The sequence below is a fragment of the Aulostomus chinensis genome, chromosome 15 (assembly GCF_037954235.1).
Source record: "Aulostomus chinensis isolate RoL2024-O1b breed Wild chromosome 15, RoL_Achi_v1.0, whole genome shotgun sequence".
In the NCBI taxonomy this organism is placed as follows: Eukaryota; Metazoa; Chordata; class Actinopteri; order Syngnathiformes; family Aulostomidae; genus Aulostomus; species Aulostomus chinensis.
In genome coordinates this window covers 8,928,661-8,952,922 of record NC_141334.1, presented here as the reverse complement: position 1 = coordinate 8,952,922, position 24,262 = coordinate 8,928,661, and the positions used below count along the sequence as shown (strand labels likewise).

The window sequence follows — 24,262 nt, the reverse complement described above, 5'->3', positions numbered from 1 at the left end:
ACTGACAATCTGTAGCTTTTATGAATAAAAAACACAAACAATCCTATGAAAAATCACATTCTACAGTTCCAGCTAAGGCAGGCTAACTTTTAAGCAAAGATTTCAAAAACATCATGCCCTACTTTTGTCCCTACAAGCTTTATTATTTGTCTACTTTGAGAGGGGTCAACATGCCCGCTGTAATCGCTGCCCCAGCCTCTCTTTCCCCACAGAGACGCTCTTATCATTGAACATGTTTGATGTTTTGGTTGTTGCTCTCTCATAGTGTGAGCTCAGGAATGAGGTCATTTGTCAAACCGGCCATTGAAATGTCAGCAGGATACTTCATCAGTCCTCGTTGGACACATGGAAGATGCAGCATCAAAGACACTCGTTGCAAGAGTTGGAGAGAAATTACTTTGACCTGGTAAGCAAAATGCCAGTCGAATGGCAAACACCCATATCTCTCTCTCTCTCTCTGTCTCTCTGTCTCTCTCTAGAAAGCTCACGTCTGTGTGTGAGGGTGCAGAAAACATCAGACCGCACTGTAAATTATTAGTTATGTCTTAGAGTTTGAGGCTGCATTTCAATCTTCTAATAAATCTGTACATTATTTTCAGATTTAATCGATTTCTTTTGGGCTTTAAAATTATTTCAGACATCACATGGTTTCCTCTGTTTGTAGCTATACTGTACGTGGGTAGTTTACAGTTCTGGTACAAACCTGTGTCGCACAACCAAAATTGTACTGAAAATTATTTTCAGATGCAAATCCGACTTGGATTCTTCTATTATGTGTTGAGAGCAAAAACATGGACCTGTATTCAATCTATTTTTTGGCTACTTTCAGTTGGATGGAAATGAAAATGATACATATTACATGTTTTTACATTGTTGTTTTTCAAAATATATATTTTGAATAGAAATAAACCTTTTTTTATACATTGTTTATACATATTTTATCATAAATTTTATCAAAGAAACGCTGTGCAATACTTTAATTTTAACCAACTTTTGGGCGTTAGTGCCAAAAAAACCCAAATATTTTTGTGTCTCAAAAAATGACAAAAAGAGATCAAGACAGAAATAAACTGCAAGGAACACAAGGAGTCAACAAAATTGCTTCATCATTTCTGGTAGAGTTCATGTGTTATAAGGACGTTACTCTTAAGCATGTTCATTTGTAGCTGGGTTCTTCAGTTAGAAAACAACCTTTACTAAGCCTCAAACATCCAACTTTCTCAAATGATCATGAGAATACACTTTTTGAAAAATTTATCTTTGTCCTTTCCGGGCTTCCGTACATGAGAGTGTGTGCATCTCACCTCATTGCCATACATCATTAGGTGATGTGTGGTGATGAGCGCTTTGAAAACCACTATCCAGCTGTTGCTGGCTGTGCGCTCCAGCAGTGTGTCTGCCAGGTGGGGGATGCTGACGTTGAGCTCATTGGTGCAGTGGATCAGGTCTGAAGGACACAAATAAACAGCATGAAAAGACCTGGACAAGTTGACATGCAGAGAAAATTATAAAAGCAAAAATAAATAGAGAAAGTGACACATTCATGTCAAACGCTGCCTGGTAGCTGACTGCGAATAAAATAGAGCAGCACGCCACAATTGTGATTGATAGTCCCGGAGAGTTACAGGTTGAGTCCTATGAGTCGATGGAATGAGCCACGATGTATGCAGCCATATTGAACGGTGCATTAATGTGACTGACTCAATATCACAAATCAATGAACAAATGATTATTTAATGATAGAGAAAGCATAGACAGATGAATCAGAAGCGACTGTAACACAAAATCCATTTTACGTCTCCAATTCAACAGCCACCTACTTCACCACAGCGTCAATAAAATATCAACCGAGAGGATTGAAAGTTGCCTCATAAGGTCAGTTTCATTCCAGAACAATCAACTCAAGTGGTGCATAATGTTAAAAATGAACAGACTGAAGATGAATAATGAACCTGAATTTCTCCCAGAGTCTCTTGGTTAGAGGTGATGGAATCAAACTGAGTTGACCATCTGAGACGTGCAGGGAGAGAGAAAAGTGGCTGTTTAAAGCACCTGTGGAATACATATCAAAAAGACAACGGCTCAGTGTTCTGCTGCATGTCACATTCACTGGTCCCACAGATGTTACGCTGCGTTCATGAAAAAAATGCCATATAAAGTCAGGAACTAGAGATCAGGGACAGAAATTCAGTAAAAATGTGTTCCAAAGATAAACAAGTACAGATAAGTGATTCAAAAGACAACAAGAGGAGGACTTCTCTATGAAGCACTCCTTTGTTATTACAGGTTGAAAAGTTTCCACGGCTACAAACACGCTTCTTATGTCGTACATTTAATATTCCTTATGGAATCGGTGTGTTTCCTATATTTGATGTGTAATTATTCAGCTATGATTTTTAAAAGAAGTATTTTCTGCTGGGAAATATCTCAGAAGACCTTTGAGATTCCTGTAAATAAACTCTTAAAACCTTAGAGATTTCTAGAAAACTTGCCAGAAGTAAACTGAACCTTTATCTGACTCCGTAACAGATAGACACATGAAATAAAATTTAAAAAAAAACTGAAAAAAACCCAATCTCGCTTCTATGCCTTCGCCCTACCTTTCATTAAATACTTTTAAAAATTAAAAGAAAAAAAACCCTCTACAATGACATATCGAGAACACCTGTATGCGCTGCATCTAAATGGGTTCAGTGGACTGCAACATGTGCTTATACAACTAATCCTCGTCATCTCTTCAGTGACATTCATCTGCAAGTTTGAGATTCCATTCGAGATAAGCTCTTTATGTTTGTCTTAATTTCTTGCCGTAAACACCACGTTCCTCTGCAGTGCTTCAAGAATGTGCAAACTGTTTAAAATGAAGCCAGGAAGGAGCAAGATTTCAGCTTATTCTGGTATAAATCTCAGATCTAATAAAGTAATGGAACATTAGAACAGAGTGATTATGTAACATAAACTTAAGATGGCACAAAAAAAACAAACAAACAAAAGAGTGAATCATTGAAACTGCGCACATCAAAACTTCTTGAATTTGACGGCGGAGCACAACACGGCGACGCACCGGCAAGAAAATCAGTGCAACGAATACAACGACAAGTATAGGAACGGAATTAAAAAGTTCCCGATGCAGTGGAACCACAGGGGACTGAGAGGAAGTGAACTTGTACTCAAAGACAGGCAGGGAGAGAAAACTTCAAGCCTCCTCTGCCTCTCTCCTCCACAGGATCAGAGGTTATCTGGGTTTACTTGAGAGCTGTGTGATGTTTGCTGCGCCTCCTGAAATGCTGGATACCAGAGTCCCACCATGGTTAAATGTTTAATGCATGTCAAAAGCACTCGGAGCACTGGCAACGCAGCGCGGCTAATGCTCCTGCACCGTTCATCTTCACTGTATTTCTCTGTAACTTCAGCTGCAACACTGCATCTACGTATTGATTATATATCCCACGATTCATCCGGCGTATCCTCCCGTCATCTGCTGCAGTCAGACGATGAGTCAAAGGTCAGCATTCTTCCGAGGTCCACGGCCCCCAAACAAAAGTGAATTTTTCTTCTGCTAATTAAATCTGGGTGCATTAATATCAAAACCTTACATGCTAATGGTGGCGTTCAGTCATGCTTTACACATTGTTAATGGTTTGTTTGTGAATTTCCTTCCGGCTCAATAATTAATTGGACCGTATTGATTCCAACTAATTAATGTTTCCTATCAAAAGTGAAAACATACATACACACAAACACAAACACCAGGGAGGTGAAAAAAATAAACACACACACACACACACACACACACACACACACACACACACACGCAGCACAATCAGTACATTGGTCCAGACTGAAATATCAGAGCGAGTGCCAATCATGATCCCAAAGGATTCATCTGACTGGCTGTTGCTGGTTCAAACCTCTTCCTCCCATGCCACCTCAGCCTCACAGGTTTCATTTGTCCAAGTCAGAAGGATCAGAAATGATTTCCGCCACCTGACCCAAATCATAACCATGAAACACGCGCTCGCGTTCATGCACACGGAGGATGTCAGGTCGTCCCGCATGTGAGCCTGCAGCTGAGGGAGTAACACCACCAAAGAGACGTAGGGAACAACACCCTTCAAAAGCACGACGCTGATGGGTGGACACACTGAGATCACAAGCCGGGGCAGCGGCGCACGCCGTCTTTGGTTGCTTCTGTATAAAAGAAGCAAGGCATGATAATGGAGGAACCATTTTCTCTGTGGAATCTGTGTAAAAAAACAAAACAACAACAATCCTTGAAGACTGCTGTGGACCATTAGCACGATCTAACTACGAGCACTTATTCTGCGCAAGATAGAGAAAAATCTCAAACAAAATCCCGGTGATGCAAAAGCCAGAATAAATGTTTTGGTGGTTAAGAAAGAAGAAAAAGTATGAACAGATTTTGATGATGAACTCATTTCTTCCTTTGTTTTTGGTAAATTGATTTGAGTCATTCTTCTGCGTTAGTCTTAAACGTATTTGATGTGTATTCATATCATTTTTGTCTCTACAATGTTTGTTTATATGTATCACCTGTCAGGGGGCGGGGGGGGGCTAATGGTTGGGCGGTTCAAATTCTGCTTCAACTGATTAATTTTCATATCCATGTACACTCTTCCACTCCTGCTATCAATAATTTTTAAATATTGAAAGCAAAATCTCACTAATGATTCCGTTACTTGGCACGCTTAAAGATTTTTCTTTAACTCTTTGTGACTGCGAGGCGCTCAGTTTTAATAATGAAGCTACGTCCACTGTGTATTGCTTTTGGTGCTAATACATCAGATAGGATTTAATCATTGACCAGTGACAGAGTAGATAATAACCTGCAGGATACAATATCGACTGTATGATTGCCAATTGGGAATACTGATGAGCCCATGAGGGAAATAATGTACATCAGTAACAGGATTAGACTTATGATTCAGGATACAAATGTGCAAACATCTACACAGGCTTATGAAACCCCGTGGCTCATTCAGTTAAAGTAGGGGAACGAGAGGGATGGCTCCTCAAGAGAAGATGAATTCTAGACTATACAAAGAAGAAACTCATTGTTTTGGGTCAAATGAACCAAACAGTACATTGAATACAAATTATCACCCTGCTTTGACATAGAGGTGGAGTTTGGGGTGGGGTGGTGTGGTGGTGGTGGGGGTCTGCATTCACGCTCCGTCCCTTCATCCTCAGATTGCCTGAGAGTCGAATCCACAGTAAAGAAGGTGATTATTTTCACCTCGTTTTGTTGCTCCTGCAGGACATCCCTATTAATACGTGCAGCCATATGCTGGATGTCACTATTGTGCTTTGAGAGCGGAAGGTCATTTTTATCCTGATTGCTATTCTACGTCTGATAGGTCTATCGCCGGTCGTTACTATCTTAGCCAAGCAGAATATCGCTCAGTGAAATCCCATTACTCTGTCGGTCATGCTCATCATTTACTGTGGGTTGTAAATAATCATCATTGGCTTTTTATATCACCGATCAGTCTCTCAAGGTCATGACCCAAACGACAACACACACAAAAACAAAACAAAACCACTTAAAAAAAAGAAAAGAAAAGATGCGCCCTGAGTTTGCTCACTTCATGACCAGCAATGTATCTGGACAAATAACACAACAGTTAATCTTTCTTTCTCTCCAGTGCTCCTGACAAGGATGGATCAATAACATCTGGGGTATATTTTAAAGGTAATTGAAATGTTGCGTGTATTTATCAAACACTGGGCAAACTGATTCAGAATCACTGCACAGGAGTTATTTCTGCCTGATGTATTTATTTGTTTTATTTTCTGATTTGTGATTTATTTATTTCTCTTACAGAAGAATGTAGGCGGGATTAACTTCAAGGCATATGATTTTAATTCCCACTGACGCGCAACTTTGCCTGCAACCTCATTATTTCTTGTTCTTTTAAGTCTATTCTGATACTCACATTGATTTTGTCCCGTTGCTTCTTCATGCAACTAGATCAAGTCTTTCACCTTTTATGACCCTGTTTAGCAAGGCGAGTAGGCAGGAACAGGAATAGACTCTCAAATCTGATGGGTGGTCGGAAAATGTAGTTACACAACCAAACATGTAGGTCACGTATGTTTGAACTCTGACCTGAGGATGACCTCTCAGTCCTGTATTGCACCTTAAAGCAGTTGACTTCATGTGCTTCTCTCTGTTTATTTCTATTTACTATTTACTTTCCCCACCCAGGAGCCAGGAACCGTCTGATCACTTCCTCTCTGCATCCTTGCCTGACCTTAACGCACCGATGTAACATGAGGAGAAGCCTAACAACTGATTTTGACCACACGGCATCAAGTGAAAAGACTTTTCTAGTGTTCAATCCATCGTGTGTATTTGCTTTCACATGAATGTCAGTCTGGATATTTGTTATGTTAAATGCAGTTGCTAATGGAATGGTAGCCACTGCTGTACAGCGAGTAAACCTCATGCTAGCTCTCATGGGATTTAGCGTCTTTGCTAGTGTAATCTGCAATGAGCAGACACGTGCCGTTCGACACTCAACTCAAACTCATGAGCACTGCATGGGAGGTGGACGCGGCAACACGCCATGGGCATTGTAGCACATCTTTTAGAGTGTCAAGGAGTGAAGCTGATTCGACTACACAGCACGACCCACTAGCCACTAGCTACTCTCACTCTTCAAAACCTCACTCCCATGCACTCATGCACCAATGTAGCCTGCGTGCCGTAGAAAAGCACCGTACCAGACACTTGACTCGAGCTCACTACCGCAGCATCAGATTGTATCCAGTGTGGGATAGAATGGATGTTACAACAACAACCTTCTACTGACTGAGTTGGTGGGAGTTTATTTCTTTCCCCTCTTACACTCCTCTGCAAACATACTGTCCTGTAGGGAAAATTCCAAGCCAACGTTTAGGAGCTGAATGCAGCAACTAACAGGAGTTTCACGTGCAGGCTGTCAGAGCTCAGAGGAAGAATGAAAAAGTCTGCTGAAAAGTTGTTGCAAAGTCTGTCTTTAAAAGCCAAGCCTCCACATCCAATAAAATGGAGAGTCATATGTCACAGCATGCTCCGAATAGAGAAGAGATTCATTCACGCAGGAATTGTTTCATCGTGAAAACAATAAAAAGCTGTGTCTTTTAGAACAGCTGCGTCTGAATAGCTCCAGTCAAAACATTCATTGAGATATGAATTCAATTCCATCTTCCAGGGGATGAATTGTGAATACAATTTCGAGTTAGGAATTGGAGCTTTCAGAATATATATTTAAAGAAATCCTCATGTAATCTCCTTGACCAGAGCAAACTTTCTCGTTCTCTTGGAAACATCCTCGTCCTTGAGCACCACGGTGATATATACCTTTTATAACCCATTTGACAGATGAAATTTGGTCATGTAAATGCTCCTTCCAGGCTGATCTATTTTCAGAATATATGCTCAAATGATGTTTACTAGTTTCTGAGAGACTGACTCATGTGGGCGCTGAAGGTGGATCATTGTCAGCGGTTTATTAACCGCTGCAGTGCTCTGTTGGTCGTATGTCCACTGTTTTATTTCTCACTGATATCAATGAGACATTCATAAAGTCGAAACTTTTTGTCGTATAGTCTGATGTATATCAGATATATTGGTATATGTGTACCGACATGGTTAATAATATCCGCTGATATTGTCCTATCAGACATACCTGTATCAGCCTACATGTTGCTCAATATGTGCTGATATGAAAACTTCGATTCACAGAACATAATCCAGAAAAAGGTATTTTAATCCGTAAAATATCCTGCTTCTGCTGCGTATCTTTGCCAAAAGTGTTTGATATCTCCATTTCAGAGAAAGTTTCAGGCGGCACATAATTATTCTAACTTCCTAAAATTGCTATTAGCATTGTCTCTAAGAAAAATCTGTGGGGCTCGAGCTCGTAGCAGATGTTGCAAAAGGCAGACACTTTAGTTGTGATCAACACCAAGACGACTGAAGTCCCAGCTGCTGTAAGTACATGTTGTTGCACATCCACCTGCCTCTGGACTGTTTTGGACAGCTCTCTGCTTCATGCTCCAGCTCTGTGGTGGGTAAAGTGATACAGCCCTGATTTAGATGTAATGTATTGAAGCGCCTGATCTTGTGAGGCAGCAGAGAATTCTCAGAGTCACCTCTGCTATGGTCATGACTGACTAATCCACTGCCAAGCTCGCCAGCTTACTGGATGGCTGCCTTTTTGTTTCTCCCAGACTGATTTTCTTGCCCCCCCCCCCCCCCCATCTGTGTGTCTGTCTGTCCTTCCTGGCTGATGGAGTGACTACCTGCTCGTGTGACTGACGGCAGCATTGATTACCTGTGCTCGCCATCGACCACCTCCAGTAATTATTGAGAGTCAGAAAAGCCACCTAACCTCATAATCACTGGTGGAAATCTACATGCCGTGAATGTTCTTTCACTGCATATAATAGCTGCAGTTTACACACACACACACACACACACACACACAGGTAATTAGCAAAAAAGATAAAAGAATGCACTGAGCACTGCTCTGCTCACTGTAACACACATACACACACACACACACACACACACACACACACACACACACACACACACACACACACTAACACTCCAGCACCTCAGGACTGACAGCAGCAACACATTCATAAATGATAATAATGCACCAGCGGACATGACAGTGAACTTGACATGAATGTGGAATTATAGCAATGAGGAGAAAATGCTGCAGGAATAATAAACACAGTGTGGTCTCCAGAGGATACAGTGCTGCTGCCGCTGCTGCTGATAGTGGCGTTAATAATGGATAGGCCTACACTGTAAAGCGGATGCTTGCAATGTGATTAGTCTATACCAGAGTGGTCTATTTCCCCTGAATGACATGCATAGATAATATCTGCCTGACTGCCCTTTCAATGAAACACATGCCTGGTCTTTAAATCCCATTTTCGTCTGAGGGAATGTGGTAATGGTGAAGCATCAAAGCTACCCTTTGTGAGGACATGCTGGCTATCTATACAGTAAACTGGTAACCTACAGTCAAGGTGTTTCTTCTTGGGTCCGCTGACTTCATGCGTCGTGGCCTTGCAGACGGCTTTGCTGATGGCAGAGCCGGTCATGCTGTGCTGCGCCGCGGCGATCCGGTCCGTCAAAGACTGTCCTGACATGGTGCGGTGGAGGCAGGCGGAGTGACGGTGGCTGGTGGGGGGGACCCGGAGAGGACGATCAAAATGTCTTTAACAGCGGCGGCGGTGGGGAGGAGGAGGAGGAGGAGGGTAGTGCCCTCTGAGAGAATCGGCCGTCTGAGCAGGAGGAAGAAGAGGAGGAGGAGGAGGACAGCAGCGTACACCGACGAGGATCCGGTGGGAGAATTCATGCGGCGGCCAAATAAAACATAGAACGATCACATCCGGGGAACCATTATGAAAAGGCTGCAGAAATTAAAAAAGAAGAAAAAACATCAAACACGCGATTTACTGATAATAAATCCCTGAAATAACCGCTGCTGCTGCTGCCGAGGGTGATGCCGGCGGGATGCGCCTGTGCAGGGATGAATGCGAGCAATAATCGAGAGACTGCCGGTGATTATGACCAAATCGCTACATCCACTGTGCCTGAACTCATTTTTCAACCCCGTTAGAAAACTGCATTGTCCTGTTCTCAAGCTGTCCCCCCTCTTCTTCAGCCCCGACCGAGAACACCTCTCTGCCCCTGCGCAGGCTGCATCCAACCGCTTTGATTTCTACCTCGATTCCTTCTAATCTTCTTACAAAAGGCCGTATTTCTCTGTTGAGGTTGCCGATAGGCCAATCCCCCCCCCCCTTTTTTTTTTTTTGTCAGTCAAACTTGTGTGTAAAATGGCAGTACAAGAATCAGGTGACTGGGAAAGGAGGGCGATTGGGCCACTTCTCGGGTCCGGGGAGGGCATCTTAAAGCAGAAGGCTGCCACGGGTTTTCCAAGCGAACATCATCCTCCTCACCTCGGTGCGTGTGGGGTGGTAGTGATGTGATGGGGTGGTAGTGATGGGAGGGGGGGGGGGGGCACTCCACAAACCCGTCTTGGTTATCTGCTGTCCAAAAGAAATGCAAACACATAGGAAGAAAATCCAGGATGAGATCAACACATGCTTCATCTGATGCTCCTCTGTCTGCCTCACGGTGACTGAAAATGTGTCCCTGTTGCCTTCTATTTTATAGTTCTACAGTAGCAGGCTGATGCTGTGGCGTTTTTATGATCATCCAGTATTCCTGGAGGATGTCTCACTGTGGTTTATGTTTTATAATACTCAAAGGAGGCTTAAAAGTAAAGTTCTGTGGGATAATTTAGCAAATGCATCTTCAGCAGATGTTACTGTATTAAATAAAAAATACTTGGACAACTGTACATAATCCTTATAATACTGCATTGTGGTTTTATGGCTCTGTGATGCGCCTGAATGTAATTGAAATGTAATTAAATCTGTGTTTAGGTTTATCTTGATAGGCTAGCCCTGTTCTATGATTTCCAAATGAGGGTAAGCGTCCCTTCAGGGGTACGCAGAATTACACCAGAGGGCATGCAAAAAATAAAAATCAGCATTTCCAAAAATAAAACAGTCAAAAATAAAACAGCGCTCTACAGAAACGGCACTGTTTGTGCTGTGGGGTTGCCAGAGCAAATGGAGCCAGTGTGTTCCAGGTGTACGGCTGCGGGCCAGTCTTCTGAGGATGCACCCCAGCATGTTCAGGCCCTCCTGGGTATGAAACACATCTGTGGAGGGGGTACACGGCAGCAAGTTTCAGGGGTACAGGACTTAAGGAAGTTTGGGAACCAGAACCACCAGCCAAGTTAATAGTGTTTCCCATGTTAGTCCACGACTTTGTCATTTCAAAAGTTTACTTCAAGCACACAAATATATATCTTACAATACAATTTCCAGCTTCTAAATAATGTATAGTGGATGTTTGTTCATAACACCTCCTCCCGGTATTCCCGGAGATATTGTGTTTATAAGAATTGCAGGAATATGAAGCAACAGTGACCTCTGATCACACAAAAAAAAACCTCTTCTCAAGTCCTCCTTGAGCTCCAGTGGACATTTGTGTTGAATTCAAAGAAATTCTCTCAAGGTGTTCCAGAGATATTTCGATAACAAGAATGGGACAAATGGATGTAGAGTCCTACAGGGGGATGGGAAAGATAAATGGTCACGCAACAAAAATGCAAATCCAATGCATTGATGTTTGTAATTACAGTGATGCCACTGTTCTCATGGCATTTGTAAATCCTGTTGATTTTTGCCAGACACATTTCGTCTGAATCCCGCAAAGATGAGCTCTGCCGCAAAGATAAAGCACAAACACGAAATTGATTTTTATTGCGCATACCCTGGTCCGCTGAGGAAGCGCGAACAAATGCGTTGCATTACAAGGTCGGGCACATCAAAAGGGTGCGAGGCGAAATGTAAAGCAGACGTCTGATATGAAAACATGGAAGTCAGACATCAGCGGAGAGAGGCTGGCCTGACAACGGCACACCGAAAGAGCAGGAACATTTTACAACCAGACACAGAGACATAATGAGATTCCACGACTCAGACGAGACGTTCTATAATCAAATAGCTCTGAAACATTGTTAATGTTATTCCTAATTAAATAAATTCTCAGTCCACCGATAGCCATTTGGTTTTATCTGCTAATTGAATGGTCTGTTTAATGGACAAAACTGCCTTTCCTCCATTATCAACAATCCATGTTTATCTCTGACATATCCTTGTGTTTTTCTCATGCAAGAAAGAAATGTCTTACCACATAAACAAAACTGATGTGAATGTACTACACTGCAACTTCGAAAATATTCTAAATGAGCAAGAAAGGCAAAAAGGGTACAGAATAAGGCAGTGGTGAACTTCAGCTCCCAAAAACTTGTGATAATGTGTATAGACTGTAGAACTTTAACACAAGAAATGTGGGATTTTCACGTGCAAATATACCTTTGAAGATCCTTTTAAAACATTTGCAATACAAGATAATATTAATAGTTAAGTGAAATTAATATTCCATAGATGCCATTGTTTTGAAATATGAATTGGAAAGTAAGTCTGGTTTGGTTCCACGTGTTGTCTCCTGCTTGGTCGGACATTCGTAGCGACCAGTTGTCCATGTCTGCTGGTGAGAAGCTGGATGAGGGAGTGTGTCCTGATGACTGCACTGGCACCTCCTCTGGTCAATCAGAGGTACTCTTTGAGGTGGAGGGGGAATCGAGGGGAATACTGTGAGTCTCCCGCATGCTACATACCGGTGATGAAGGTCTGCATCGTCAGGTGAAAATATGTCCATGATGACTCCACGTGTGATGGAAGAAGCGTGTGGCAGTCCATTGTAGGGGGAATTGGATCAGTGGAATTGGGGTGAAAAATGGTGCATGGGGGGGGGGGGGGGTAAAAAAAAGATGCAAAATAATACAAATATTAATTAAATAAAGAAGTTGGCATGTATTCCGTCAGTCTTCAGTTTTTGTCTCACTCTGTAATATTTTCAGCACTGGAAAAATGCCTATTAACCTTGAATGTGAAACATTTTTTCATTTGTTATGAACACGTCGTCCTGCACTGTGAACACTGGTTCTGCTCACAGCGTTCCTGTTTTGCACAAAAGGGATTATTTCACAGAGTTCCTTCACTTATCTCCCATCTGTCTCAGCTCTTCACTTCCTGGTTGTCTGTGACGGGGCAGAAGTCACTGTTTCACACATGAGGAGCAGTTGAGATGATGATCCTTAGTGGTGTTTGAGTATCCAGACAGGACGAGGGAGCCCGGGTCTCGCTCTGTCACCGGACTCTCCTCGTTGTTCAGGATGTGCTCCACCAGGCATCGCGCCGCCTCCTCGATGTTCGTGTTTTCCTGATGAAAACAAACACGACACCTATTAAGACTTGAAACACCCCACTGTGATTCCACGGTTTGTCCCTGTCACAGTGACCTTGACCTTTGACCAGCAAAATCTTTTCAGCTCATCCTTGAGTCCCAGTGGATGTCTGAGGCAGCTTTGAAGAAGTGATGCCACAATGATGAACGATGAGTGGTACAGGTGTGATGGACAACCTGAAAAGATGATGCTTTCGGCTTTTGGCTTTATGAACAGATGCGGCTCTTGCAAACAGCATCAGCAACACACACACACACACACACACACACAAATGTGTTTTTATGCCCTTACACCAGTGAGATCTCTAGACCAGAAGTCTTATGTTTTTTGGGGTTTTTTATCCGTGTGTCCATCTCTACCTATGAACATCTCATTTTTATTGACTTGATATCACTGGGAAACCTTGAGAAAAATTCTTCAAATATGTCCAAAAAAATTCCACTGGGACCCAAGGACCCACTGCCGAGATTTTGGTGGTCAAAGGTCAAAGGTCAATGTCATTGCCACCTCGTATGTGTGGCATATCTGTCCCATTCTCATTGGGACATGATTTCTGTGGAACACCTTGAAATTATTTATTCAAACTTACAGCAAGTATCCACTGGGACTTGACGATAAACTGAAAAGATTTTGATGGTTAAAGGTCACAGTCCCATTATTTGAATTCAATATCTTAGGAGCACCTGGGAGAAATTTCGTCAAATATTTCTGAAATGAAAACTTTTGGTGTTTAAAAGTCAACTTCACTTTTAACCATGACAACGGACGGTGAAATGGGGCTGATCTGTGGTCAGTAACTGCCCACAGAACTGAAGGGGGACCTTCTCAAAAGCCTTGCTCTAAATGCTCCATCTTCTCTTCTCTCTGGATGTTTTGGTATTAAATGATTTCAGTATCTCCCTGCACGGCGGTGCGGTGGTCAGCACTGTCGCCTCACAGCAAGAGGGTTCCGGGTTCGAGCCCCGACTGTGTGTGAGTCTGCATGTTCTCCCTGTTCCTGTGTGGGTTCTCTCTGTTACTCCAGCTTCCTCCCACAGTCCAAAGACATCAAGAGAGGACGAGGCTGACTGATACTCTAAATTGACTGTAGGTGTGAGTGTGAGAGTGAATGGTTGTCTGTCTCTATGTGTTGGCCCTGTGATGGACTGGAGACCTGTCCAGGGTGAACCCACCTCTCATCTGAAGGTAGCTGGGATAGGCTCCAGCCCCCCACAACCCTTAACAAGATAAGCAGTAGAAAATGGATGGATTTCTGCATCTGGAGTGTGATATTTGTCTTTGTCAGCCATTATAGGCCTCATATATCCACAAGCATCAAGCACAGCCCTGATCATCACTGGACTAAAGAATACAACACATCAAACACTCCAATTTCTCTTCTCCCTCTGTCATTGTGAGAAGCCAGGATTCAGGAACTCAGCCTTCCTGTTCACTAACTACACCTCCGTCTCCGTCTTCTTGCACCCGCGTGTGTAACTCATTAGGCAGCCCGTGAGGCTTTGAGCGAAAGGAAAAACAAGGAAAACTCACACCAGACTGCAGACATTCCTCTGTTTGTCTCTTGAGAGCAAATTATGTTCTCGAACTTTTAGTGCACCAAAAACCCTGCAGCCCTTTTCACGTTCATTTCTTTTCACCACTCAAACAGTGTTGCTATTGTTTTTGTCAAACGTGTAGTTAACCTTGCTGTGTAAACTATGTATGAAATTGGTTTAGCCTCAAGTCTAACCCTTTTTATGGGGGGGGGGGGGGCAGACTTTAATGTTTTGTTTGTTCTCTAAACAGGAATCATTTAAATATTCAAAAGTCCCATGTGCTTCGTACCTTGGCTGAAGTCTCGAACCAGCCGACGAAGCCGTTCTCCCTGCAGAAGGTGTCAAGTTTGGGCAGGTGGGAAGGCAGTTGGTCGGCTTTGTTGGCCAAGAGTACAGCTGGAACGGGCCTGCCGTGGTTCAGAGTCACCTTAGCAGAGAAGACACAAACGGGTTACACGATTACCAGCATATACTTTTTTTAAACACAAAAAAATTGGCATCTGTCCAAGGGCCAGAATTTTTTTTTAAATGACAAAATTATAAGAATATGTAACAAATGATGAATTGAGCAAATCTGATTTATGAGTTTGTCCTCTGGGGCAGCACAGTGAATCGGTGGTTAGCACTGTCACGTCACAGCAAGAAGGTTCCGGGTTCGAGTCCCGGCTTGGGCACGGGATCTTTCTGTGTTGGCAAATACAAATACACTGTGGAGTCTCCATGTTCTCCCTGTGCCTGTGTGGGTTCTCTCTGGTACTCCAGCTTCCTCCCACAGTCCAAAGACATCAAGAGGGGACGAGGCTGATTGATACTCTAAATTGACTGTAGGTGTGGCTGTGAGTGTGAATGGTTGTCTGTCTCTATGTGTTGGCCCTGTGATGGACTGGTGGTCCAGGGTGAACCCCGCCTCTTGCCTGAAGGCTTTTGGGATAGACTCCACCCCCACGACCCTTAACAGGATAAGTAGAAGAAAATGGATGGATGGATGGATGGAGTTTGTCCTCTGTCTTGCATGTCACAACCCACAATCCATTTACAAGAGACGGGAATTAGATTCAGCCTCACCTATGGACAAATGGATCGATTATACTGGAGTCTTAATTGCAGATTTTTGCAGTTCACAGACGTCACGGCCCCAGATCATACGAGAGAAATTGATTTTGAACTGCTCTGGAAGTATTTGCTCCATTTAACACACGTAACTACACATGTGTAACGGTCAGAGCACTTCCAAATTGCTGATTACTTACGCTCGACAATGTACCTGAAAACCTCCTGTGGAGTCAAAGTGGTCGATCTGCTGCACCTTTTACTTTGTTTTACTAAAGAGATGCTGTGGTCCAGATGTGAAGGAAAGAGCAAATTACCTTTATTTTTCTTTTGATAATGAGTTAAATTAACCAGTTTTCACGAGAGCTTTGCTATCTTGGGATTTTACAATAATTAACTCATGATCTTGGGATAACAGCTCCTAAAAAAGTCATTGCCATGGCTTCTGTATGGAAAAGTCCAATCCCAGTGTTTGTGCACTTGAGGGTCATCACATATCTCTAACTTGCAAATTAGGTCACAGTCAGTTGTGATGTTACGAAATGACTCTTCATCTGACCTTCGAGTCCAGGTCATCCTTCCACTTCAGCACGGCATCAAATGTGGAAGCTCTGGTCATGTCGAAGACCACCAGCGCTCCCACAGCCTCCCGGTAATAGACACGAGTCATGTTCCCATACCGCTCCTGCCCTGGGATTCATGGACAGCCATCAGACACACACAGATATTCATCTAAAAACACCTTCAAGACCATGACATGAAATCTACTCACTGCACAGCTGATAAGAGATTAACAAGTGTACAAGTGTGTGTGTTCGTTTGTGTTTGAGTGTGTTTGTGTGTGCGTGTGTTTGTTTTTAATGTAACAGTAGCACTCATGTGACTGATATTACAAGCATGGGATTGAGTCCCAGCCAAGCACAAGATCTACATTCCTCGACTAGGCATCAAATGACATGTCAGGGAGGGACCCTAGTGCAAGCACGCAACCACACACACACAGACACACACACACACACACGCACACACACACACACACACACACACACACACACACACAAACTTGTTCAGGAAAGTTGATTTTTTTGGATATGCCTCAAAGGGTTATTTTTCTGTGTTGATGTTTTGTTGCTGACAAAATTCTGAAAGATCCAAAAGTCAAGTATTGGACAGTAGGTGAAGGCTAAACAGGAGTTTACTGTAATGAGCTTTACCTTAGTAAAAGTTGTGCCTCAGTAATAAAGAAAACTGATAAAATGTCGAACAGGTTTTTTGAACCAAATTTCCAAAACTTCCACTAACGACAAACTAATGATAAAAGTGACAGCTTTCGACTGACGATGCTCCCCAACGACACCAAAATGCAACACAGTGACACAAAAGTAATGCACCGATTCACTGGACTTAGATGCTTGTGAGAAGGAGTTCCACTCTTTGACAGACCTGCAATGTCCCACAGCTGAAGCCGGATCACGGTGTCGTCATCCCACTGCAGCACCTTGAGGGCGAAGTCCACCCCGATGGTGGCTCGGTAGTGCTGGGAGAAGATCTGATGGACGTACCGCTTGATGATGGACGTCTTACCGACTCCCAAGTCCCCGATGACCAAGACTTTAAATAAAAGCTCTTGTTGCATGGTTGCACAACACAACAATGAAGTTCTCGGAGGAGTTTAAATAATAGGAATTAAACTACAAAACGCATAAAACTACATTTCACAGAAAGTAAAAGAAACTTTACGGCTGCATCACATTTGAATCTGCAGCGACCAAGAAATACAGACACCGCAGGAGCATTTTCTCTCCTCCACTTCACCAGCACAAAATGTTAAAGTATCTAATGTCATTCAGGATACAGCCGGACAGACCGTCATGCCTCCCCCTGGAATGACAATCTGGAGCAGAAGGGACAAGCCCTAGCCCTATATCCGCAACTAACGTGTGGTGCATTCAAATGCTCTTCGTAATCCTGGGCGTTACTCTTTCTGTGCAGCCAAGCCTGTTTTGAAATTGGTAAAAACTTAATTTTCTAAAAATTCTATTCAAATAAACGAGTCGTTATTACCGCTACCATCAAAATCCTCGTTGCAGACTGCAACCAACTACTGTGCTGTCCTATCTTTACAGTATTAACAGCATTTTATTGCCATATTTGGTTAAGTTAATATGACCCATTGTAAACTTTAATATAGAAAATTTTCATATTTTAGGCTCATGTTTCTAAAGCATTTTGCAATCCAAAGTAATCGTCTTGCAGCAGAAAATGAAGACGCAAACTGTGTTTGGTTGCTCTGTGCCAACTACAAATCACATGGACTTATATTTCTTTATCTGTCACAGTTTTTTTTAGTTTATCATAAGCATATTTCAGCATTCAGTCAGTAATAAAACCTGCAATACCGAATAGCTTCAAATGGGGTCTTTTATACTTGTCATAACAATGTAGTCATCTGATCTGATAACTTTGCTGTCTGGATAGGCTATTGCATTTCATCTCTATGTTGAATGTATTTGGAGGTTAAGTGCTGAATAACTCTCGCAGAAGCCTGCAACTACACGTATGTTTTTCATGTCCAGGATGTTTCCACTCACTTTGTGAGGTACTTTAAATGTGCTGGTAAAACTCTTGCGCTTTTCCCTAAAAGCCATGTAAGCCTGCACTTTTTTCTTTTTTAGTTTTTGAAGTTTTTTTTTAATGTATTCGAAGGCTGATTCAATCATTCAATCTTATAAACAATTAAAGTTGTTGTAGTATTGTCAAGCTATTATTAGAGTAACTTTGTGTATTCCAGCAAAATACATAAACATACCTGAGGGCTGCTGAGCATCATCTCACCAAATTAACAATTATAGGAGGTTATACTTTCGTCCTTGTGTGTCACTCGTTTTGTTCCTGAAGGAACTTGAAGGCAGCGGCATGAGAATTTCTGCTGCGCCTTTGTGTTTGCAGTTACGGTAATGGTGCTGATGAGGGCGAGGAGAGGAGTGTGATGCTGCTGTTGTGTCCTGCTGCCATTTCATCAAAAATATCAACTGTCCTGCTCAAAATAAGCAAGCGGCTTGGATCGTCTGGCGGCTAACAGGCTGGTTGATCCCGAAATAACAACCCAAACCGTGCTGGCCGACAGTGGGTGGAGCTAATAGATGCAGCTGGTAAGCAACAACACAACCACTGCTCTTTAGTCTGGAGGATCATTTTTAGAAGACAACATCATCGACATGGGGTTTGTTTTTTCAAGGTGTTGAGCTCTTAACTTCAAGGTAAGTGAATCATTTAGTGGCTTTATCTGATTATTGTCCTGCATGCTCATGATCCCCAGGAGCTAAGTGGGCTAGGCCTCTTCTATCCAACCAGATTCTCTTTATTCTATGTAAAGTTTATGGGATCTCTCATCCTCGGAGGCCTTTAAGGAAGCTGGTGCTCACATCTACGAGGCTACTAGACGTCATGATTTGCAGCCATCTTTTTTTTTTTTATTGAGCTTTTACAGGTTTGCTTCAAGGCCTGATTGTGTGTTATTGATGTAGGACAGCCACAGGCTAGTATCCACATGAGGACTGGCTACACCAATGTTTATTGAGTTGGAGAGGAGTGGCCTCACCCTCCCTGCCTCCCCTCAATAATTAGATCACCCAACTGTAAATCACATGGATGCTGTTGAAGTGAATCCAGTCTATTCTTCTCTCCTCATGATGTCAGATCTAATGCGAGAATCCCCCACATGCTTTAATCTGAATATAAAACCATGAATCTTTGGTGTGTGCTTTGTGTAATTGTGGTTGAATTTGACAAAAAAAACAACAAGTAAATATTTGATATCGTGGAGTCAGGTGGTTTCCTGGTTCATCGCATGTTTAAGTTTTTGTTTGTATCATGTTATGTTAAAATCATATGTAGGATTTCTTTCATTAATTTACACGTCTGCTGAATTTATATTAGATCTAAGAGCATTTTTATTCCAAATATTGGTTAATTTTTTTCTCGTATGGCATATATAATATTTGTGGAGGTTGTTATGTTTGTGAATTATAAATCAGTGAGGGCACCCAAGGGTGTATCAGCAGGTAAAGGACCAGCATGCACTGGGGTGGGCTACTACAGAAACTGCTCTGACAATGGCTCGTACCCATGTGACCTCTTGACATGGATGACAGTGACTGAGCCAGTCATTTGATTTGTCTCACAGATTTGTTGAGACATGGAGACGATATGGCTTTATCAGTTTCGTCTGATCGTCATCGGAGACTCCACGGTTGGAAAGTCGTGTCTGATCCGCAGGTTCACTGAGGGGCGATTCGCGCAGGTGTCAGACCCCACCGTGGGCGTGGACTTCTTCTCCCGCCTGGTGGAGATCGAGCCGGGTAAAAGGATCAAACTTCAAATCTGGGACACTGCAGGACAGGAGAGGTTTAGGTAAAGACACAAATTATTAATTATTTTAATGATAATTTTTGACCGAAAAACTACTTAAAATATATATAAAATGTCAAATAATTTGGAGTTTTTAACAGTGTCAAAAAAAAAACTTTTCCACCTATGATTCAAGGTTACAGATCTTTTGCCTTGGATGTTAAACCAGACTGTGTCTGCACATACACTATACAGGTCAATCACTCGAGCCTACTACCGCAACTCAGTGGGAGGCCTCCTTCTCTTCGACATCACGAGCCGCAATTCCTTCCAGAACGTCCATAACTGGCTGGAGGAGGCCCAGAGCCACGTCCAGCCGCACAGCATTGTCTTCCTGTTGGTGGGCCACAAGTGTGACCTGGAGGACAAACGTCAGGTGACCCAGCAGGAAGCGGAGAAGCTGGCAGGAGCCTACGGGATGCGTTATGTGGAGACATCAGCACGTGACGCCATCAATGTGGAGAAGGTGCGGAGTTTCATTCTTGACTCTCTGAAACGTTTTCCTCACGTCTCAAGGGTCTTTCCTCAGCACATGAAGCAGATAACTCTGTTCAGCATGTTAAAGTGATGTACGATCCCTCGCAATCTGTCTGGTCTCCTTCTTCAGGCGTTCGTGGATCTGACGAGAGACATCTTTGAGCTGGTGCGGAGCGGAGACATCAAGATCCAGGATGGCTGGGAGGGGGTCAAGAGTGGGTTCGTTCCCAACACCGTCCATTCCTCAGAGGAGGTCACCAAGGGCAGCCGGCAGTGCTTCTGCTGATTTACCTAAGTGTGTATGTGTGCGTGTGTGTGTGTGTGTGTGTGTGTGTGTGTGTGTGTGTGGGGGGGGGGGGGGGGGTCTGTTTCGCCATGGCTACATTAAGGCAACTGTTGTTTATTTATTTATTTAGAAATGTTAAAAACACACATAAAAACACAAATAAAAAGACAAAATGAGAAAGATAAAGAAAAAGAAGTGTGAAGGGCCGTAGGAAGTTTGTGGTTTTTGTTTCAAAGGAAGAAAGAAAACAGTACTTGTAAGGGCTGTTGTGTGTGCATGTGTGCGTGTGCATGTGTGCGTGCGCATCGTATGAGTGTTTTGGTATTGGGATGATGATTATGATGATGATGACGACGACAATGATGATGATGGGTTAACATTGAACTGTCCAGCATGTCAGGAGGGGCATCGCAGGAGACCCCCAACCTGGCGTAAACACTGCACGTTCCAGAGAGGGTGACAAAATGTAAACATACTGTACATATATGTACACACACACACACACACACACACACACACACACACTTTTATTTTTTTCATATACTTACGCTGCAGATAAACACTTTCTAGCACATATATGGGCGCCTGCTCTGTCCAAAGCACAAGAAGCGCTCCTCACTCTTGTGTTTACATGTGCGTTAACAGTTTGATATATTTTAGGAGATCGAAAATCAAACAACTCTTAAAATTAAAGGGACAGTTGCCCAAAAAATGAAAATTCAGTCAATATCTGCTTGCTGACCGGAGGTCAGGTGATGTTTTTTTACTCCCAAACAACTGAAATGAACAGAGATCAATTTTCCAAAGCAGAAAAAAACTCTTTAACATGACATCAGGGGAGTTTTTCCAGATACTTGGATTACTTCAAATGAGCAGGATGGAAGAGTTTATGTTTTTATTACTTTTTTTTATATTTAAAGATTGGTCTCCATTCACTTCAGTTGTTTGGTAAATTACTGTGAAACTCAAGTAGTGTTTTTTTATGGACAACATTTCTTCACCCTCCATCAGCATGAAAGTGATAAGATAATGGCAGAATATGAATTGATGGGTGAACTCTTAAAACAAGAAAAAGTGGGCTTACTGTATTTAAGTCATTTCCAATTTGTGTGTGTGTGTGTGTGTGTGTGTGTGTGTGTGTGTGACTTATGTGTACCACGCATTTAGCAGCTGTTATCAACATTTCAGCTTTTCTTCTCTTATCTGATGTCTACAGTCATACGCTGCATTTGTAGTCTATTAATTTAAACATGAATATGACCCAGACTGAGCCACGGTTCTTCCTTCATGACGCTCTGCTCAAAGTGTGTTAGAGAAACGAGACAGAACGAGTCCCTGAAGGCATCGAGGCTGCGAGGGGTCACACAGACTGCGATAAGGAACCCGAATTGAGCCAAAGTTTGTCACGTTTGTGTGTGTTAGGAATGTCATGACAGGTAGATCGCAGCAATGACTTTTATCAGTATGTTAAACCGAAGTCATGTTCACTTCTCTATCCTGATATTATATTAAACTCTTAAATATAACACAGGTCATAATCTCTCCACGCTTACAATCTGTTTATAGACACAGTCATGCGCATATTTCTAATCAATGCATGACTCTCTTCTGATTCAAATTTTCCAAAGAAAGAATTTTTGTTTTTATTTTTGATATAATGTAAATAGCATCCCACTCAGCACCTGGAATCTCATCAGCGAGAGAGAGAAGAGTAGGGAATGACAAAATGCTCATGAAGAATAGTAAGTGACCAGAGTCAATGGAATTCAGTGTGGTGTCTGTATCGAGTGCCTTTTGAAGGAGAGAAGCCTACACACACACACACACACACGCGTACACGCACACACGCGTACACGCACACACAGAGTTGAGTCAATAAACAGTGACCATAAGTGTGTGTTTGTGTGTGTCGATCCTGTGTTCATGAACATCTGTATGGTAGCAGCAGGTAACAATGACATCACATGACACCATCTGTACATAATTTATTTGACAGCAAACCCTGGCAAAGTTGACTGTTTGATGTTGTTGTGAATCTGGGATTATTATTATTATTATTATTATTATTATTATTATTATAGCACAAGTGTCATTAATAACAAATGCCTGGACATATTAATAAAGATTTGCTTTGTGCAAAGATCGGAACTCTGTTGTTCTTCAAGTGACATACGTGACGTATTAGAGACGAGCGGTAAAGGGTTTAAGGTGCAAGGACGGTTGAATCAAGGGCAAGCGGACCTGCACGGTTGCGCTTGACTCAATCTTCCAAGTTCAGTGTTTGACCACTAGAGGGCAGCCTAAGCACAAGGAGAGGGGAGAAGAGGGGAAACTCAACCGTCGTGTTCTCGAGCGTCATTGTTGACCCCCTTCGCAAACCCATCAACAATGCTGCAAAATATGTAAAGAAACATCAACTTTTAGAGTGATTTTCTTACTTTTATTCACTATTCAATAATTATTACATTTGTTGAGTACAAGAATATTATCAACAACATGTTTTCATCACTGTATATATTTTATAATAATGATTTTAAAAATTAGATCCTGTTGTTTTTCTTATCTTCCCTCCAATCTTCTGAGGCCTCCATAGCAGCCCCCACTTTGAAAACCACTGCTCTAGCATAGGTGTTAAAATGTGGCCTACTTTTACCAAAACCTACTAAAGTATTTGTTAAAAGTAAAAATCTATAACCACCAAGTTTTAGTTGTATGAAGGGACTTAATTTTGTGTTATAGGCAGACAAAAAGTTAGTAAAAGAGGGTTTCACTCCACTAGTAGTTTATCCCGAATAGATGACATTAAAAAAAACTCATGATGCAACATTTTAACTTAAAAGCAAACAGGTTCAATGTAATGTTGATGGAACACTTACTTGCAAAAAGCAGAATAATGACTCTCTTTCCTTCCTCCTCAAGTTTCTCATTGCTGTTCCTGCACTGTAACCTGAGGTTAGATAGAACAGAAGATTCAGCATAGAACCAATTTCCAAACTGATGGTTCAGAGATGGGAGGGCACAAACAACCTCTCACAACAATGTTTGAGCTAAAGTTGTGATTTGCAGTGCTGTAGAGGGAACACACACAACCACCTCCTGATGCACAATACTTTAAGAACTTAAAAAATATATATATATTGCAGAATACACCCCCTTTTTAATCTTAATAAAAAAAAACTAAGTTGCTTACTTTTTGATGAAAAAAAATTCTATAGCTAGTTGGTTAAAATTTTTAAAAAAAAAAACTACCAAAATGTACACACGCTCACTACATGTTAAAATGTTTCAGCGATATTTCTCATATTTTCTGATATATCTAATGCGAGGTAGCCTCGTGCTAGCTTGAAATGGTGCTCATAGCTACTTGAAGCTAGCTGAGATTAGCACAGGAATCACATGATCATTGTAATGCTAGCTGTTAGCAACGGTGTTTTAACATGACGTCTTTCCTGTGCTCCAGTCTTGTCTTGCCATCATCAAATCGCGAGCGCACTACTCACTTGAGGGGGGGGTGGAGCCTATCCCAGCAGCCTTCAGGTGAGAGGCAGGGTTCACCCTGGACAGGTGACCAGTCCATCACAGGACCAACA

The 24,262-nt window shown here is 42.3% G+C and overlaps 3 protein-coding genes and 2 long non-coding RNA genes across 8 annotated transcripts in view; 2 read left to right on the top strand and 3 right to left on the bottom strand.

The window, feature by feature from the left end:
* LOC147248529 (phosphatidylinositol-binding clathrin assembly protein-like) overlaps window positions 1-9,800 on the bottom strand; it is a 28,521-nt gene extending 18,721 nt beyond the window's left edge. Inside the window, exons 1-3 of one of the 2 annotated variants that reach the window (XM_086179265.1) lie at window positions 9,754-9,800; window positions 9,045-9,438; window positions 1,305-1,447 (exon numbers count right to left, since the gene is read on the bottom strand). In XM_086179265.1, coding sequence (XP_086035391.1) covers window positions 1,305-1,447; window positions 9,045-9,174 — 273 coding nt within the window. In that variant the 5' untranslated portion in view covers window positions 9,175-9,438; window positions 9,754-9,800. Of the gene's footprint in view, window positions 1-1,304; window positions 1,448-9,044 lie in introns of both variants that reach the window. The other variant, XM_086179266.1, reaches the window with a different exon arrangement.
* Window positions 271-6,907, top strand: LOC147248530 (uncharacterized). The gene is made up of 3 exons (XR_015109280.1): window positions 271-406; window positions 5,667-5,713; window positions 6,230-6,907. It is a non-coding gene; the product is annotated as an uncharacterized LOC147248530 (long non-coding RNA).
* Window positions 9,801-10,952: 1,152 nt separating the features above from the next.
* Window positions 10,953-17,426, bottom strand: rab38c (RAB38c, member of RAS oncogene family). Its single transcript, XM_086225979.1, has 4 exons — window positions 16,943-17,426; window positions 16,059-16,189; window positions 14,739-14,876; window positions 10,953-12,889 (listed from the first exon to the last, which is right to left on the bottom strand). The coding sequence occupies exons 1-4, from the start codon at window positions 17,133-17,135 to the stop codon at window positions 12,725-12,727; spliced, it is 627 nt and encodes a 208-aa protein (XP_086082105.1). The 5' UTR covers window positions 17,136-17,426; the 3' UTR covers window positions 10,953-12,724.
* A 989-nt stretch (window positions 17,427-18,415) lies between these two features.
* On the top strand, window positions 18,416-20,727 carry LOC147248527 (ras-related protein Rab-39B-like). 2 transcript variants are annotated; one of them, XM_086226459.1, is made up of 4 exons: window positions 18,416-18,651; window positions 19,686-19,912; window positions 20,105-20,375; window positions 20,517-20,727. In XM_086226459.1, the coding sequence occupies exons 2-4, from the start codon at window positions 19,698-19,700 to the stop codon at window positions 20,670-20,672; spliced, it is 642 nt and encodes a 213-aa protein (XP_086082585.1). In that variant the 5' UTR covers window positions 18,416-18,651; window positions 19,686-19,697; the 3' UTR covers window positions 20,673-20,727. The 2 variants fall into 2 exon arrangements, with proteins under 2 accessions (XP_086082585.1, XP_086082584.1); XM_086226458.1 differs by having other exon boundaries at window positions 18,419-18,759.
* LOC147248526 (uncharacterized) lies at window positions 19,221-24,116 on the bottom strand. 2 transcript variants are annotated; one of them, XR_015119478.1, is made up of 3 exons: window positions 23,863-24,116; window positions 23,549-23,619; window positions 19,221-19,890 (listed from the first exon to the last, which is right to left on the bottom strand). It is a non-coding gene; the product is annotated as an uncharacterized LOC147248526 (long non-coding RNA). The 2 variants fall into 2 exon arrangements; XR_015119479.1 differs by lacking the exon at window positions 19,221-19,890 and adding an exon at window positions 20,937-21,147.
* Between the last annotated feature and the right edge of the window lie 146 nt (window positions 24,117-24,262).

What these genes read in the sequence shown, in the direction of transcription:
- LOC147248527 (XM_086226459.1), top strand. Translation starts at nt 19,698, where the DNA reads ATGGAGACGATATGGCTTTATCAGTTTCGTCTGATCGTCATCGGAGAC. An exon ending in GCAGGACAGGAGAGGTTTAG is followed by an intron (nt 19,913 to 20,104) that starts GTAAAGACACAA and finishes TACACTATACAG; the next exon opens with GTCAATCACTCGAGCCTACT. An exon ending in ACGCCATCAATGTGGAGAAG is followed by an intron (nt 20,376 to 20,516) that starts GTGCGGAGTTTC and finishes CTCCTTCTTCAG; the next exon opens with GCGTTCGTGGATCTGACGAG.
- rab38c (XM_086225979.1), bottom strand. Translation starts at nt 17,135, where the DNA reads ATGCAACAAGAGCTTTTATTTAAAGTCTTGGTCATCGGGGACTTGGGA. An exon ending in TCAGCTGTGGGACATTGCAG is followed by an intron (nt 16,190 to 16,942) that starts GTCTGTCAAAGA and finishes CATGAATCCCAG; the next exon opens with GGCAGGAGCGGTATGGGAAC. An exon ending in GGTTCGAGACTTCAGCCAAG is followed by an intron (nt 12,890 to 14,738) that starts GTACGAAGCACA and finishes TGTTTTCATCAG; the next exon opens with GAAAACACGAACATCGAGGA.